We start from the raw sequence: 15,000 nt of genomic DNA, 5'->3' as shown, positions 1-15,000 counted from the left end.
AATCAAAATAACACAAGACAACAACAACCGAGAAACAAAAACAAAGACCAAAGGATAAGAAGAACAGACAAAGAAACAAACGAACATGTTTCTCAAAAAGGGCTACAACGCAGAAAGACAACATTTAAGAATAATATATTTCTCTACCTTTCTAAACTTAATCAAAGAAACACGATTCAAGCAAAAATATTTGTATTTTCCTGTTGCTCCTCCCTGACCTGTTGCCAAATCATATTCCTTGTTAATCAAACTCCAGTCACGATTGTTTGTACAAATAAAATATACAAGGGTTGAGCTCTTGATATTTCCCTCTTGTTTATATTTTCTTATTATCTTTTGATTTGCTTTTTTATATGATATTTTCTTTGTATTTGATATTTGTAATCACACACACACAGGCACACACACACACACACACACACACACACACACACACACACACACACACACGCACACACACACACAAACACACACAAACACACACACACACACACACACACACACACACACACACACACACACACACACACACACACACACACACACACACACACATTGGCCTCTAGTTCCATCCCTAACGCCCCTCCCCCCTCCCCTCCTCCCCCTCCCCCACTCCAAATACATAGCCGAGCACACACACTTTTTTTTTATATAGTCTGCTTCAAATTCAAAACAACTTATGCTCTTACACTTTAAACAAACGCATGTTGTTCATCACAAGGAAAGCTCAGCTTAATAAACCAATTTAGGAGGTGTATCAAGGTCCTATCAAGACGTGCAAATACTTCATTACATATTGACATTGTTCGGTGAAGAAGCACACTTCACACGAAAGCTTGAAATTTTGCTAAAAAAGAAGAACGGAAGACAAAATATTTCGAATGATCTACTCTTACGTTTCCGTTAAAGAACCCAGGTAGCAAAAGAACAAAAAGAAAGAAAAGAAAGGAAAAGAAGAAGAAGAAAAAAGTTAAAGAACCCAGGTAGGTTACGTTTCCCTTAAAGAACCCCCATAACAAGAAGGCAGGGGGTGGTTTAGGCTTAATTGGCGCCCCCTTGTCTCAGAACCTCCCCCACAATGCACACATACAATCAAATCCGCCACGGTCAATAAGATTTTGTGGTTATCTATACTCTTGCTGATTTGTCACCATCCGTACAACCATAATGACACATGTTATTCTGCAATATTGCAATAATACACTTAACGAACGGTAAATAGGACATGTTTTGAGCCAAATATTGGCATAAGAAATATTTGGTTCACTTTAATTCTGAAAAAAATAAACAGAAAAGTATTAGTTAATCTTTATCAACCTTAATTTAATCGTAAAACAGATAGAAAACACAATACACATAATGTATATCGAGTTCGTAAACGTCATGGAATCATAAATCACTTGTAAAATAACACTACATCCTCCTTGTGCCTCAGTTTCATCCTGCAATTCACTTTCTATCGCATATCAAAACACATATGCATTCCAATCGAGTCCCAAGCTCATGATGCGATATGAATAATGACTATCTGAGATCACATCATCATTCAAACGTGACTTGTCTGGACTCCCTCGCTGAAAAGGTGTTTATGGTTTCATCGAAAGGTGTCTGTCTAGATTCTTCACGATTTAAGCTTACCATTGCTAGTCCATTTAGATGAAATCAGCCTTTGTATACCCATATATACATATAGTTCTGAAGGTCTGTTTACTAGGGGGTCATTTATAAACGGATTATATTTTCTGGATAGATGATAGGTGAATTTTGAGATGTAATCTGTAATGTAATATTATACATAATTATAAATTCATGATGTAAATCATAAGCTCGATCGAGTTGATAGTGTCAAATTAACGTCACATCATTGCAGAAAACATTTGAATTTTGATGGGTGATTTATTCATTTATTAACGTGTTGGATACTGTCTTCAAGATAGTAAGATAGATAAATAAAAAAAGAATACCGAGGCTACGTGAACGTGCCCACAATGATATATATATATATATATATATATATATATATATATATATTTTTTTTTTTTTTTTTTTTTTTTTTTTATGCATCATATATATATATTTTTACAATAACGCTGAGAATAAAAATAATATTCATTGGCTGATAATGGAAATAGCCATTTAACTCACTCTAATTTCCGTAATATTCACCTAAGTAGGCTTAGTTTAAAACCCCAAACACAGATGGCACCACCCTCTTTTCGCACCAACAGGAACGAAATAAATGAATGGCGCCCATCCACGGTCTCTACCAAGCCCTCACTTCAGAGAGCGATGACTCAGCAAAATGCCGACCATCCACAACTCTAAGGAATAACATAGATGCTATATATATTTTTTAAGGGAAATCCTAGGAGCTATATATTGTTTGTAAATAATACCCTAGGGGTTATTTCATGCTTGTAAGTGATATCCTTGAGGCTATAGTGTATGGATTTTTTCACTCGGCATTCCTTTACACCCGAAAAATAAGATGCATCACATTTCTTATGGTCATTCACTTAAATGGATGGAGGTATATGTAAGCCTGGAAGATTTGTATAGTTAATTGTGGCGTTCCAATCCCGTAGACTTTTGTAGAATATGACCATAAGCAGGAAATTAAACATCAAATAAGTAGCGTTTCCAAACTTCGGTTACATTTCAGGGTTCCAAGTAAGGAAGACAAAAGAGAAATAAAAGAGAAAAGAGAGAAAGAAGAGAGATTTTGACTTTGATCTGAAAAGCTAAATCAAAGAATAAATTACGCATCCAGAAAGAAGCAAAAAAAAAAAAAAAAAAAAAAAGTTGAGTTGTTCACATAAACTAGCTGAGCTCCTGTTGGTTTAAGAAGGCTGTTGTTGTGAATGAATAATGTGGTTTTATCAAATCTAATAGACACTCCATTTTCTTGTTCAGCTTATAAATAACTTCATAATAATGTCTATGGTTCATTTGTACTTATTCATTAATTTATCGTACCATATTTTACAAGAGCGATGTAATAAATGAAGTTCAAGATTTTAGAGTATACGAAGAAGTACTTACTTACCTATTTTTGTAAAATCATGTACGAATTTTATGATATCAAATTATGCCGAAGACATGCCATTTGAATATATCTACTCCTGTAGCCGAACTGAGATCCTTTTAATTCATTTATCAAATTGTGATAACCAACATCAATTAAGAGTGCATACCTTATTAGAATATCTTATCCGGTAGTTCAAAAGCCTGTTATATCATTAAACTTTTCATTCTCAAGGCTAATGCCTTTGATGAAGTTGATATATTAGTCTATAGTCACCGGCAGAAAGTCAGGGGATATTAGCCCCGCCCCCTTCTCGCCATCCAGCCAATCAGGGGCTTTGCATTCACTTATCCGCCTAGCATCAAAGGCAAGAAAGAACAAGGGAAAAAGAGTTAAAGAAGAACACCAAAAAAAGGTAAGAACATATCGACAAAAGATAGAAAGAAGAATGCAAAAATGAATTGATATATCTATAACAAATAAATTAATTGATATAGATAAGAAGAAAAAACATTCGAAGATGAAAAAAAGACTCGAAAACTAATAAAACACTGACGACAAAAATGCAAAAAGTAAAATTAGGAAAAAAAAACATAGAAAAAGAACACTCCTGCAAAGAAAAATCAAATGAAACACCACAACAAAGAAGAAGAAAACATAAAAGATAATAACAAAGACAAAAGATAGATAAAGAATACAAAAATAGAATTAAAGGAAATGAAGAAAATCGGATGAAATTAATAATACAAAAAAGGAAGGAAAATATGAACGAAACAAAATGAAACAAACAAACAAACAGACAAAAACGATAACAACAACGAACACTAATAACAACAATGATAACAATAATTAGGATAACAATAAACACGACAACAATAACCGTCAGGCTTACGCAGTGGTAACACGCCGACCTCGCACCCCCGTGGTCGGCATATCGAGCCCCGTCCAAGCACCATGAGTTTCATATATCGCCTGGTGATCACCGCCGTGGCAGGGCATCACAGTCGAGTCAACACACATTGGCATACTCTCTCACGAGTTGGCATACGCTAACACAGGCGGGCTCGCCTCGGTGAATATAAACCCGGCTGTGCATCTACTCCGCAAATCTAGCTTATCCTTCCTTAGCATCTGCTCTGCTTATCTGGCTTATATGAATAATCGTAATGAAGAAAATGATAATGATAATACAAATAATAATTATAATGATAATATCAACAACAATAACAATAACCATAACCATAACAATGACCATGACAATGACAATGACCATGACAGTAACAATGACAATGACCATGACAATGACAGTGACAATGACAATGACCATGCAATGACAATGACTGTGACAATGACAGTGACAATGACAATGATAATGACAGTGACAGTGACAATAACAGTGACAATGACAATGATAGTGACAGTGACAATGACAATGACAGTGACAATGACAGTGACAATGACAATGACAATAACAATAACAGTTACAATGACAATGATAATAATAGTGACAATGATAGTGACAATGACAATAACAGTGACAATGACAATGACAGTGACAATGGCAGTGACAATGAGAATAACAATAACAGTTACAATGACAATGACAATAACAGTGACAATGACAGTGACAATGGCAATAACAGTGACAATGTGACATGTCACGCACACATAATTGATTTATTGGACATGCCATATGGGCTCTTGGTTATGTGTGTAACATTATCTGTGTGTATGTATTTGCTGATGTGCGTTTGGATTGTGTGTGTACTTGTTTGTTTTTGATTGTGAAGTTACTTATACGTTTGTTGTTTCGCATTTTTTATGTCATGACAATGACAATGACCATGACAATGACCATGACAGTAACAATGACAATGACCATGACAATGACAGTGACAATGACAATGACCATGCAATGACAATGACTGTGACAATGACAGTGACAATGACAATGATAATGACAGTGACAGTGACAATAACAGTGACAATGACAATGATAGTGACAGTAACAATGACAATGACAGTGACAATGACAGTGACAATGACAATGACAATAACAATAACAGTTACAATGACAATGATAATAATAGTGACAATGATAGTGACAATGACAATAACAGTGACAATGACAATGACAGTGACAATGGCAGTGACAATGAGAATAACAATAACAGTTACAATGACAATGACAATAACAGTGACAATGACAGTGACAATGGCAATAACAGTGACAATGATCATGACAATGACAATGCCAATAACAGTGACAATGACAATAACAGTGACAATGACCATGACAATGACAATAACAGTGACAATGACAATGCCAGTGACAATGACCATGACCATGACCATGAAAATGACAGTGACAGTGACAATGACCATGGCAATGGCCATGAAAATGACAATGACAGTCACAATGACAGTGACAGTGACAGTGACAATGACTATGACAATGACCATGACAATGACCATGAAAATGACAATGACCATGACAGTGATAATGAAAATGACAATGGCAGTAACAATGACAGTGACAATGACCATGAAAATGACAATGACAATGACCATGACAATGACCATGCCAATGCCAATGCCAATGCCAATGCCAATGACCATGACAATGACTATGACAATGACCATGAAAATGACAATGACAGTAACAATGATAGTGACAGTGACCATGAAAATGACAATGACAGTAACAATGACAGTGACAATGACCATGACAGTGACAATGACCATGACCAAAACCACGACAATAACTTTGACAATAACAACAAAAGCATTAATGACAGCACCAACCACGGCATCAAACCAAAGAGAGATGCATAAACGCGCCAAAACAAGAAATTCGAAACTTTTATCAACATCTCCAGTAATGTGATGAAATTTGGGAAACCCCGCAAAGCAAAGGATATGAAATGGACGATTCCTTTCCTTGTGATTTTACTTGTTTGAATTCGAGTGTGTTGTTTTGTTTAGTTGTTTGAAATGTAGTTGCGTTTGTCTGTTTTTTATTATTATTATTTTTTTTTATCTCTCTCTCTCTTTCTCTCTTTTTTTTATCTCTCTCTCTCTCTCTCTCTATCTCTTTTTTTATCTTTTTTATTTCTCTTTTTTTATCTCTCTCTCTCTTTTTTTTTTTTTTTTCTTGTCACTGGTATTTCGACGTGATTGCGTGTGCTCTTGTTTGTGTCTACTTGTCATCGTGTGCATCTGCATGTGTGTTTGAAATGTGTGTTTCATGTGCGCTTGAAAAAAAAGGAAAAAAAAGAAAAAGGGTGCCAGGCTTATCAGATATTTTCGGGGGGGGGGGGGGGATCACTACAACCCTTTTTTTCTTTAATTTGTCACATGTCACGCACACATAATTGATTTATTGGTGTGTATGTATTTGCTTATGTGCGTTTGGATTGTGTATATATTTGCTTGTGTACGTTTGGATTGTGTGTGTACTTGTTTGTTTTTGATTGTGAAGTTACTTATACGTTTGTTGTTTCGCATTTTTTATGAGGTGTTCAATAGATCCATCATCATTTCTTTACGAAACAGTCAAAAATAGGAAAAAAAATAGTTCAGTTACTTGATTTCCTTTTATAAAAAAAGATATTTGTTTCTGTAATCGTACGTGTTATTATCAGAGGTAAAATAATCAAGAGATAAGATGAAAACAACAAACTATATTTAACTTGTACTTGAAAATAAGCAGTATAGCATATAAATAACAATAATATATACATGTAAAAAGATTTTGAGCATTGCCAGTCTCCTATATACACACAGATATAACAATAGTACTGTAGACAACACAGTTCTTAATAGCCGAAGCTTCTTTCAGACTTAAAGAGGCTAAGCTGAGATTCCACTTGCGCGAGCTTGAGTTCTAGAGCTTTTTTGTCGCTCTGAAGTTGCCTGATGATTTTCTTCATGCATTCAATTTGGTTCTGCATGACGCGCTCTCTTTGTGAGACTTTCTGGCGGTTGTTATAGGCTTTGAGGGCTCGTTGTCTCTTCTTCTCTAATTCCGGGTCACTCTGCGGCGGCCACATGTAGACAGGCTGCTTGCCCGACTTCGAAGGAGTGTTGGGCGCGCTTGTCCTCTGGACTGGAAGGGCTTCGGGGATGATAGAGTCCATATCCTGGGAGGTTAGGATGTGATCCGGAGCGAAGAACTCGGGTGATTGACTTCCGGCAAACGTGGGAGAATCTCGCAAAGAGAGAGACTCAAGGAAGGAAGCAGCGTCGTCGCCCTTGAGGACCCAATCACCGTAGTTGCTTGGAGAGGACAGAGGCATATCGTTTCCGCCGTGGAAGATACCTGGCAGCTGGAAAGCACGTGAGGTCTGCGCAGGGGCCCCGTCTTGTGTTTCCATGAGTCTAGGATCTAACAGAGAGAGATCAAACTCATTCAGAATGTCGTTACCATTTGTCCCGCCGTGACTAGCGCCCTCTAGCAACGCGTCCTCCTGGTAAAACATTTCGTCTTTGTGTTTACGTTTCGAGACACCACAACGGCTGCTCAGTATCAGCTAGAGCTTGAGACTAGCTTGGGCATTAACCCCCTCAGATATATATATGCACACTTACAGGATATTATGAGCGTCAGATGAAGGACAATTTCTTACGGTACTAGCCCACGGCCTGGGGGAGACATTATTCCTTTTAATGGAGAGGATCTTTCCCGGGACTGGTCCGCTGTGGTGAGGAAGGCCCATCCGGTCGGGGTGCGCGTATTTACGATGGTATTTAGGACGTTCGTGTATTTAACGTGTTTGTTTTAGCGCGTTTTTTTTTCCTCTCAATGTTGTTGTTGTTTTAAATCTAGGAATTTATGTGAGTTAGAAGGAAGAAATGACAAGACAAACCGAGATAGATGAGAATTGTTTGTTATTATTTTGCTACTACAAACGTTTCGCTTGGGAGAGAGAGAGAGAGAGAGAGAGAGAGAGAGAGAGAGAGAGAGAGAGAGAGAGAGAGAGAGAGAGAGAGAGAGAGAGAGAGAGAGAGAGAGAGAGAGAGAGAGAGAGAGAGGGAGAGAGAAAGAGAAAGAGAAAGAGAGAGAGAAAGAGAGAGAGGGAAAGAGAGAGAAAGAGAAAGAGAGAGAGAAAGAGAGAGAGAAAGAAAGAGAGAGAGAGAGAGAGAGAAAGAAAAATAAAAAAGAGAAAGAAAGAAAGAATGAGAGGGAGAGATGAAAGACGAAAGACACACACACACACACACACACACATATATATATATATATATATATATATATATATATATATATATATATATATATATATAAAATATATATTATATATATATATATATATATATATATATATATATATATATATATATATATATATATATATAACGAAAGAGAACAGAGAGATAGAGAGATAGAAAGATAGATAGAGACAAATATATATATAGAGAAAAAAAAGGAAAGAGAAACAGCTTTTTGGTGAAAATCTGAAATACAACACGAACGTCCAGGAAGGATATCTATATCAAACACTATCGGCTGTTGAGCATCCTTCTTATCTGTGGATGGATGTTACTTCCCGTTTGAGACAGGATATGAAATCCTGTGAGGGCGATAATGTATAATACACAAATACATTTCCTGGTTTCGGTCTGGGACTGGAGAGAGAGAGAGAGAGAGAGAGAGAGAGAGAGAGAGAGAGAGAGAGAGAGAGAGAGAGAGAGAGAGAGAGAGAGAGAGAGAGAGAGAGAGAGAGAGAGAGAGAGAGAGAGAGAGAGAGAGAGAGGGAGGGGGGGTAGAGATAGATAGATAGATAGATAGATAAACAGATAGATAGATAGAGAGAGAGAGAGAGTGAGATAGAGATAGATAGATAGATAGATAGAGAGAAAGAGATAGAGATAGATAGATAGATAGATATAGAGAGATAAAGATAGAGAAAGACAGAGACAAAGAGATAGATAGGTAGATAGATAGATAGAAAGAAAGAATTCGCAATGATTAGGGAAAAAAAAAAATCAAAACGGCTTTAATAAGCATTTACATATCATCTCGACTGCTTCTTCAATATCATCCTATTATCCTATATCTTCATATGAATTCATACGGGACTTTATTTAGCTCGACTTTCAGTGTTTTTATCTCTGTGTTATCGTTCGTTTTCCCAAGTATAGACGTTCGTATTCAAAAGAACATAACGGGGGGGGGACAATCCCAGCGGAAGAGCATGTCGAACGCCTCAAAGTGTGAATCAGAATTGCTTTCCCTCGACAAGCATAACTTGGAATTTAAAACAGCCAATGTTAGGGGTAAGTCCCAGCCTGCAATAGATGGTGCAACCGCATAACGCCGCTTGCGACTTGTTATTGTGTCTGTAGTTAGGGGGAATGACATATATCCAAGCTAATGAGGATCTGAATGGGTGTTGGATTCTTTCCTACTTCATCAGGAGTGAATAGGGGATCCGGGAGTGTTGTTTATAGTATAGCAAAAACAAAGGAAAAGTTAATGATGTTTACGTACGTTGAATGTGAAGAGGATGCGTTATCATATTCCCTAGGTATGAATGCAATTGTGAAAGTAATTGTTCTGTTGTCAAAGATAAGAAAATATGATTCTAATGACGCCGATGCAATGTTCTCGTCGTAGTATTGGATATAAATATTAGATTACTACTACTACCACTACTACTATTAATATAACTGCAGTAACTACTTCTACTACTACCACTGTTAGTACTGCTATTAATATCACTGCTGTAACTACTACTACTGCTACTACCATTATTACTACTGCTATTAATATTACTGTTGTTACTACTACTACTGCTACTACCACTATTATTACTGTTATTAATATCACTGCTGTCACTACTACTACTACTACCACCACTGTTACTATTGCTCTTAATATCACTGTTGTAACTACTACTGCTACTGATACTAGCACTGTTAATGCTGCTATTAATATCACTGCTGTTATTATTACTACTACTGCTAGGGAATCGAATGCTTGTTTTATTCACATCCGTGATGCCGGTCATCTAAACTAACTAAATTGGAATAACGTAAAATTAATTCACAAATCGTCAAATGCTTATATTCCCAGTGTTAACTTGAGTGCTGGTCAATGGGGGTTGGAATATCTTACCTCCTGCTATTAATATCACTGCTGTTATTATTACTACTACTGCTACTACCACTGTTACTACTGCTATTAATATCACTGCTGTTATTACTACTACTACTACTGCTACTACCACTATTACTACTGCTATAAACATCACTGCTGTTACTACTACTACTACTACTTCCACTGTTACTAATGTTATTAATATCACTGCTGTTACTACTACTACTGCTACCATTGTTACTACTGCTATTGATATCACTGCTGTAACTACTACTACTACTACCACTGTTACTACTATTATTAATATCAATGCTGTTACTACTACTACTACAACTACTACTAGTACTACTACAATTACTACTAGTACTACTACAATTACTACTACTACCAGTACTACTATGACTACTCCTACTATTACTACTACTACTACTACTCTATATAAAAAAAAAACTTTATTTTATAAATTCAATGTTGTGAAGGAGACATTCCCACATGACTGAGATTTCCTGCTTCCTATGTCCCTTTCTGTCTCTGGCCCGCTCATGGCTGCGGTTGTATATGTTAGCCCGGATGTCCTTAGTGTGGTAAGTTATCTTAGTTGCCTATTTCGCTTAGGAAACTGAGGCAGACGGCAGAACAGAAGACGGGAGAGAACAGAAAAGAAGAGAGAACAAAACAGAAGAGAGAACAGAACAGAACAGAACAGACGGGAGAAAGCAGAACAGAAAAAAGAACAGAACAGAAGACGGGAGAGAACAGAAAAGAAGAGAGTACAGAACAGAACAGACGGGAGAGAACAGAACAGAAGAGAGAACAGATCAGAACAGACGGGAGAGAGCAGAACAGAAGAGAGTACAGAACAGACGGGAGAGAGCAGAACAGAAGAGAGTACAGAACAGATCAGACGGGAGAGAACAGAACAGAACAGACGGGAGAGAGCAGAACAGAAAAAAGAACAGAACAGAGCAAGACGGGAGAGAACAGAACAGAAGAGTGTACAGAACAGACGGGAGAGAACAGAACAGAAGAGAGTACAGAACAGAACAGACGGGAGAGAACAGAACAGAACAGACGGGAGAGAGCAGAACAGAAAAAAGAACAGAACAGAACAAGACGGGAGAAAACAGAACAGAAGAGAGTACAGAACAGAACAGACAGGAGAGAACAGAACAGAACAGACGGGAGAGAGCAGAACAGAAAAAAACAGAACAGAGCAAGACGGGAGAGAACAGAACAGAAGAGAGTACAGAACTGAACAGACGGGAGAGAACAGAACAGAAGAGAGAACAGAACAGAGCAAGACGGGAGAGAACAGAACAGAAGATGGGAGAGAACAGAACCGAAGAGAGAACAGAACAGAACAGACGGGAGAGAGCAGAACAGAAAAAAGAACAGAACAGAACAAGACGGGAGAGAACAGAACAGAAGAGAGAACAGAACAGACGGGAGAGAACAGAACAGAAGAAAGTACAGCTCTGACCTCTGACAAGTGTAATTATCGGGCCACACCGATAAAATTGCAGCGGCAGAGAATCGTCTGTGTTCTTCTCCACAGAATACACTCAGTGGCGCTTACATCTAGTGACCTCAGGTACCTGTTTACAAATACTGTTATTACCGTTATTGCTAATATTCCTAATGTTACTACTATTATTAAAACTTTTAATATTATTACTATTATTTAAAAAAATAATATTGCTATTATTATTAAAATAAATAATATTACTATTATTATTAAAATTTGTAATGTATTATTATTATTATTAACATTTGTAATATTACTACTATTATTAAAACTTTTAATATTACTATTATTATTAATATTTGTAATATTACTACTATTATTAAAACTTTTAATATTACTATTATCATTAATATTTGTAATATTACTACTATTACTAAAACTTGTAATATTACTAAGATTACCACTACTATTACTACTGTCCCTATTATTACTACTGCTACTGCTGCTGTTATAAGGCCATATAAGGACATTAGTCTTCCTCTTAGGACAGTCTTCAAGAGGGTTCTGCGCTCCTCTCGAGTGGGGTCCACAAGCCTGGTTCCGTGACCGCCGTGACCAACATGCTTCGTTCCTCTCCAACGCCCCTGTGGATGGACTCCGAGGGATGACTCCCCCTTTGGTTTCCGCCGTGAGTCATCCCTCACGCGGGCCCAGTCGACCCGAAGCGCCGCCTCCCAGGACCACCTCGCGGCGGCCGCGGCTCCTCCGGGCGAAGGGCCGACGGAGCCGCGCGTGCCCGGGCGAGGCAGCCAGCGGTGGGTCACGAGCGGCCGCCCCAGAGCGACCCGGAGAGGCCGAGGGAGAGGCGGCGGGCGGGCGACTCCTTCAACATCCCGCCAGAAGGATTCCCGAAGAGCACGCGCCATGCAGGAGCAGAGAGAGAGAGAGAGAGAGAGAGACACGCACGACTATGCAAAGGACGCCCCAGCAGAGGGGACAGTTCCCTCCCCGACGTCTATGAAAAGAAAAGAAAAATACGTACCTAGGTTCTACTCCACGTCAGTCCCCTCGTTTGTTTGTTTGTCTGTTTGTTCGACCTCATCCGGTCCGGATGGCAGGAGGAGGATCTTGACATTTTTAGAAGAGACAACGACGAGAAAAATCCCCGCTTGTTTGTCCCGCCGCAGGCACGGTTTCCCTTTTTTCTTTTCCAACTGCGGTCCTTTGCTAATTGTTTCCTATTTATTTCCTATATCTTCCTTGAGTATAGTTTTCCGGTTAGTGAGGAAGGAGAGGAGGGAGAGAAGTAATGGAAAGGATGGAGTGGAGGGGAGGGAGAAGAGGGAGGGAGAAGAGGGAGATGAGGGAGAGGAGGGAGGGGAGGGAGGAGAGGGAGGGGAGGGAGAGGAGGGAGGGGAGGGAGAGAAGGGATGGAAGGGATGAGGGGATAGGGAGGGAGAAGAAGGAGGGAGAAGAGGAGAGGGGAGGGAGGGGAGCGAGGGGAGGGAGAGGTGGGAGGGGAGGGATAGGAGGGAGGGGAGGGAGGGGAGGGAGAGGTGGGAGAAGAGGGAGGGAAGGGAGAGGAAGGGGAGAAGGGAGGGGGGAGAGGAGGGAGTGGAGGGAGATGAGGGAGGAGAAGGAGAAGAGGGAAAGGAGGGAGGGAGAGGAGGGAGGGGAGGGAGAGGAGGGGAGGGAGGGAGGGGGATCATCCACCTAAATACTCAAGCTTTTCTAAGTATGTTGAGTATGTTCCTATGTATGTTCTTTTGTTATTCACTGCTGCAATGGTGCAATATCTAAACTATAGGTAGCTGTTTTCATTATATAATTACAAGTTTTCAAATATAGCAATATTCCATCAGAATGATTTAAAAAAAATCTTAGTGCTTGGTAACGCAAGTATCTTTGCCATCCCCTCTCTTTCTCCCAAACCCCCCCTCTCTCTCTTTCTCATACCCTCCTCTCTCTCCCTGCTTCTCTTTCTTTCTCTACCCCCTCTTTTTATCTTTTTCTCCCTCTCTCTCTCTCTATCCCCTCTCTTCCCCCCCCCTTTCTCTCTTTCTTCCACCCTATCTCTCTCTCTCTGCTTCTCTTTCTTTCTCTCCCTTCCTCCCTCTTTCTCTCTCTCTCTTTCTCTTTCTCTCTCTCTCTCTCTCTCTCTCTCTCTCTCTCTCTCTCTCTCTCTCTATCTCTATTATATATTATTATATATTATAATATATTATATATATATATATATATATATATATATATTGTATATATATTGTATATATATATATATATATATATATATATATATACATATATATACATATAGAAATATATATAAAAATATATACATCCCTCTCTCTCTCTCTCTCTCTTGCTAGCCACCACTGGTCTGATGAGTGAAAAATATTTCCAATCATTCATGACTCAACCAATCCCTCAGGTGAATTTGCAAATGTAAAGACAAATGACAATCCCTGATTAGAAACGACTTGTCTTCTTCTTTGGTCACTAGAAAGGGGATCCAAGCTATGGCCACTATGTTCACTGGTCTCATTTCCTAGCCTATGAAGAGGCAAGTAAAGGTTTCTGACCTTTACTGCTCAAGAATTCTTCGCTTGAATCCGTTACTATTACATTAGCTAACATGGTCCTACTATGAATCATCATTGCCTGCCCTAATTTCTGGGACTAATTATGAAACTCTACATAATGATGTTTAATGGGTCCTACTTTGGCCACTAACGAAATTATGACAAGGAAATCATAATTGAATTTGAATTTATTGAAGCTATGTCTCCTCTATGCCCTATAGTTCGGTTAATTGATCTGTTTTTTATTATTTTTTCTTCTTTTACTCCTGAAACCATATTCCATTCCGTTCTAATTATCTTCCTGTTGACAAGTTCTATCCCTTTTACCAAGGGAAGAAAACCAAACAACATTTCCCATTGTCAACTCCGGGAGTTTTTTCCCTTTGAGTTCCTATTTTGCAATGTTTAGGTCATCATTAATATAGTGAATTTGATAGAATAATAAAACATTACGTCTGAACTTCCTTGTCATGGCGTGGCAGTAGTGTTGCTCATTTAACTTTAAGGTTTAAAGGAAACTAATCTACCCCACGTGATGTTTTTGAGTTTAATGTACGTCTGTAGCCTTGCAGTGCCGTGTGTAAATGTGGATGAAATGAAATATTCAAATATTACCAACATAAAAGAATATATTTACAAATGTTCTCATAGAAGCATCATTCAAGAGAACTTTTAAAATATGAGCAACTCAGGGTATATTAATATCTATACAGACAAACATACTATGAAGTGAAAACCTCGCATCGTATGCTTGGAATATTGGGCAACGCCGAATTAGCAAATTCGTGGAACTCAGATCACTGGTTGGTACTCGTGGACACGTGCC

At 38.4% G+C, this 15,000-nt stretch overlaps 2 protein-coding genes across 2 annotated transcripts in view; both read right to left on the bottom strand.

Moving 5' to 3' along the window:
* Window positions 1–6,799: 6,799 nt before the first annotated feature.
* On the bottom strand, window positions 6,800–7,530 carry LOC147467113 (uncharacterized). Its single transcript, XM_086533045.1, has one exon. It carries the CDS (start codon window positions 7,504–7,506, stop codon window positions 6,844–6,846), a length of 663 nt encoding a protein of 220 aa, XP_086389171.1. The 5' UTR covers window positions 7,507–7,530; the 3' UTR covers window positions 6,800–6,843.
* A 7,341-nt stretch (window positions 7,531–14,871) lies between these two features.
* The window catches only part of LOC147467112 (uncharacterized), a 916-nt gene continuing 787 nt past the window's right edge, over window positions 14,872–15,000 (bottom strand). Inside the window, exon 1 of the mRNA XM_086533046.1 lies at window positions 14,872–15,000. This exon is cut by the window's right edge and continues 787 nt beyond it. The gene's annotated coding sequence lies outside the window, so the exon portion shown is untranslated.

The sequence above is a fragment of the Penaeus japonicus genome, unplaced genomic scaffold (assembly GCF_977035675.1).
Source record: "Penaeus japonicus unplaced genomic scaffold, GWHDUDI00000001_assembly GWHDUDI00000038, whole genome shotgun sequence".
Lineage (NCBI taxonomy): Eukaryota > Metazoa > Arthropoda > Malacostraca > Decapoda > Penaeidae > Penaeus > Penaeus japonicus.
The sequence above is the reverse complement of the archived record's forward strand: the minus strand, read 5'-3'. Positions and strand labels throughout refer to the sequence as shown.

Bases quoted from the DNA above. Each gene is read 5' to 3' on its own strand.
- LOC147467113 (XM_086533045.1), bottom strand. From the start codon at position 7,506: ATGTTTTACCAGGAGGACGCGTTGCTAGAGGGCGCTAGTCACGGCGGG.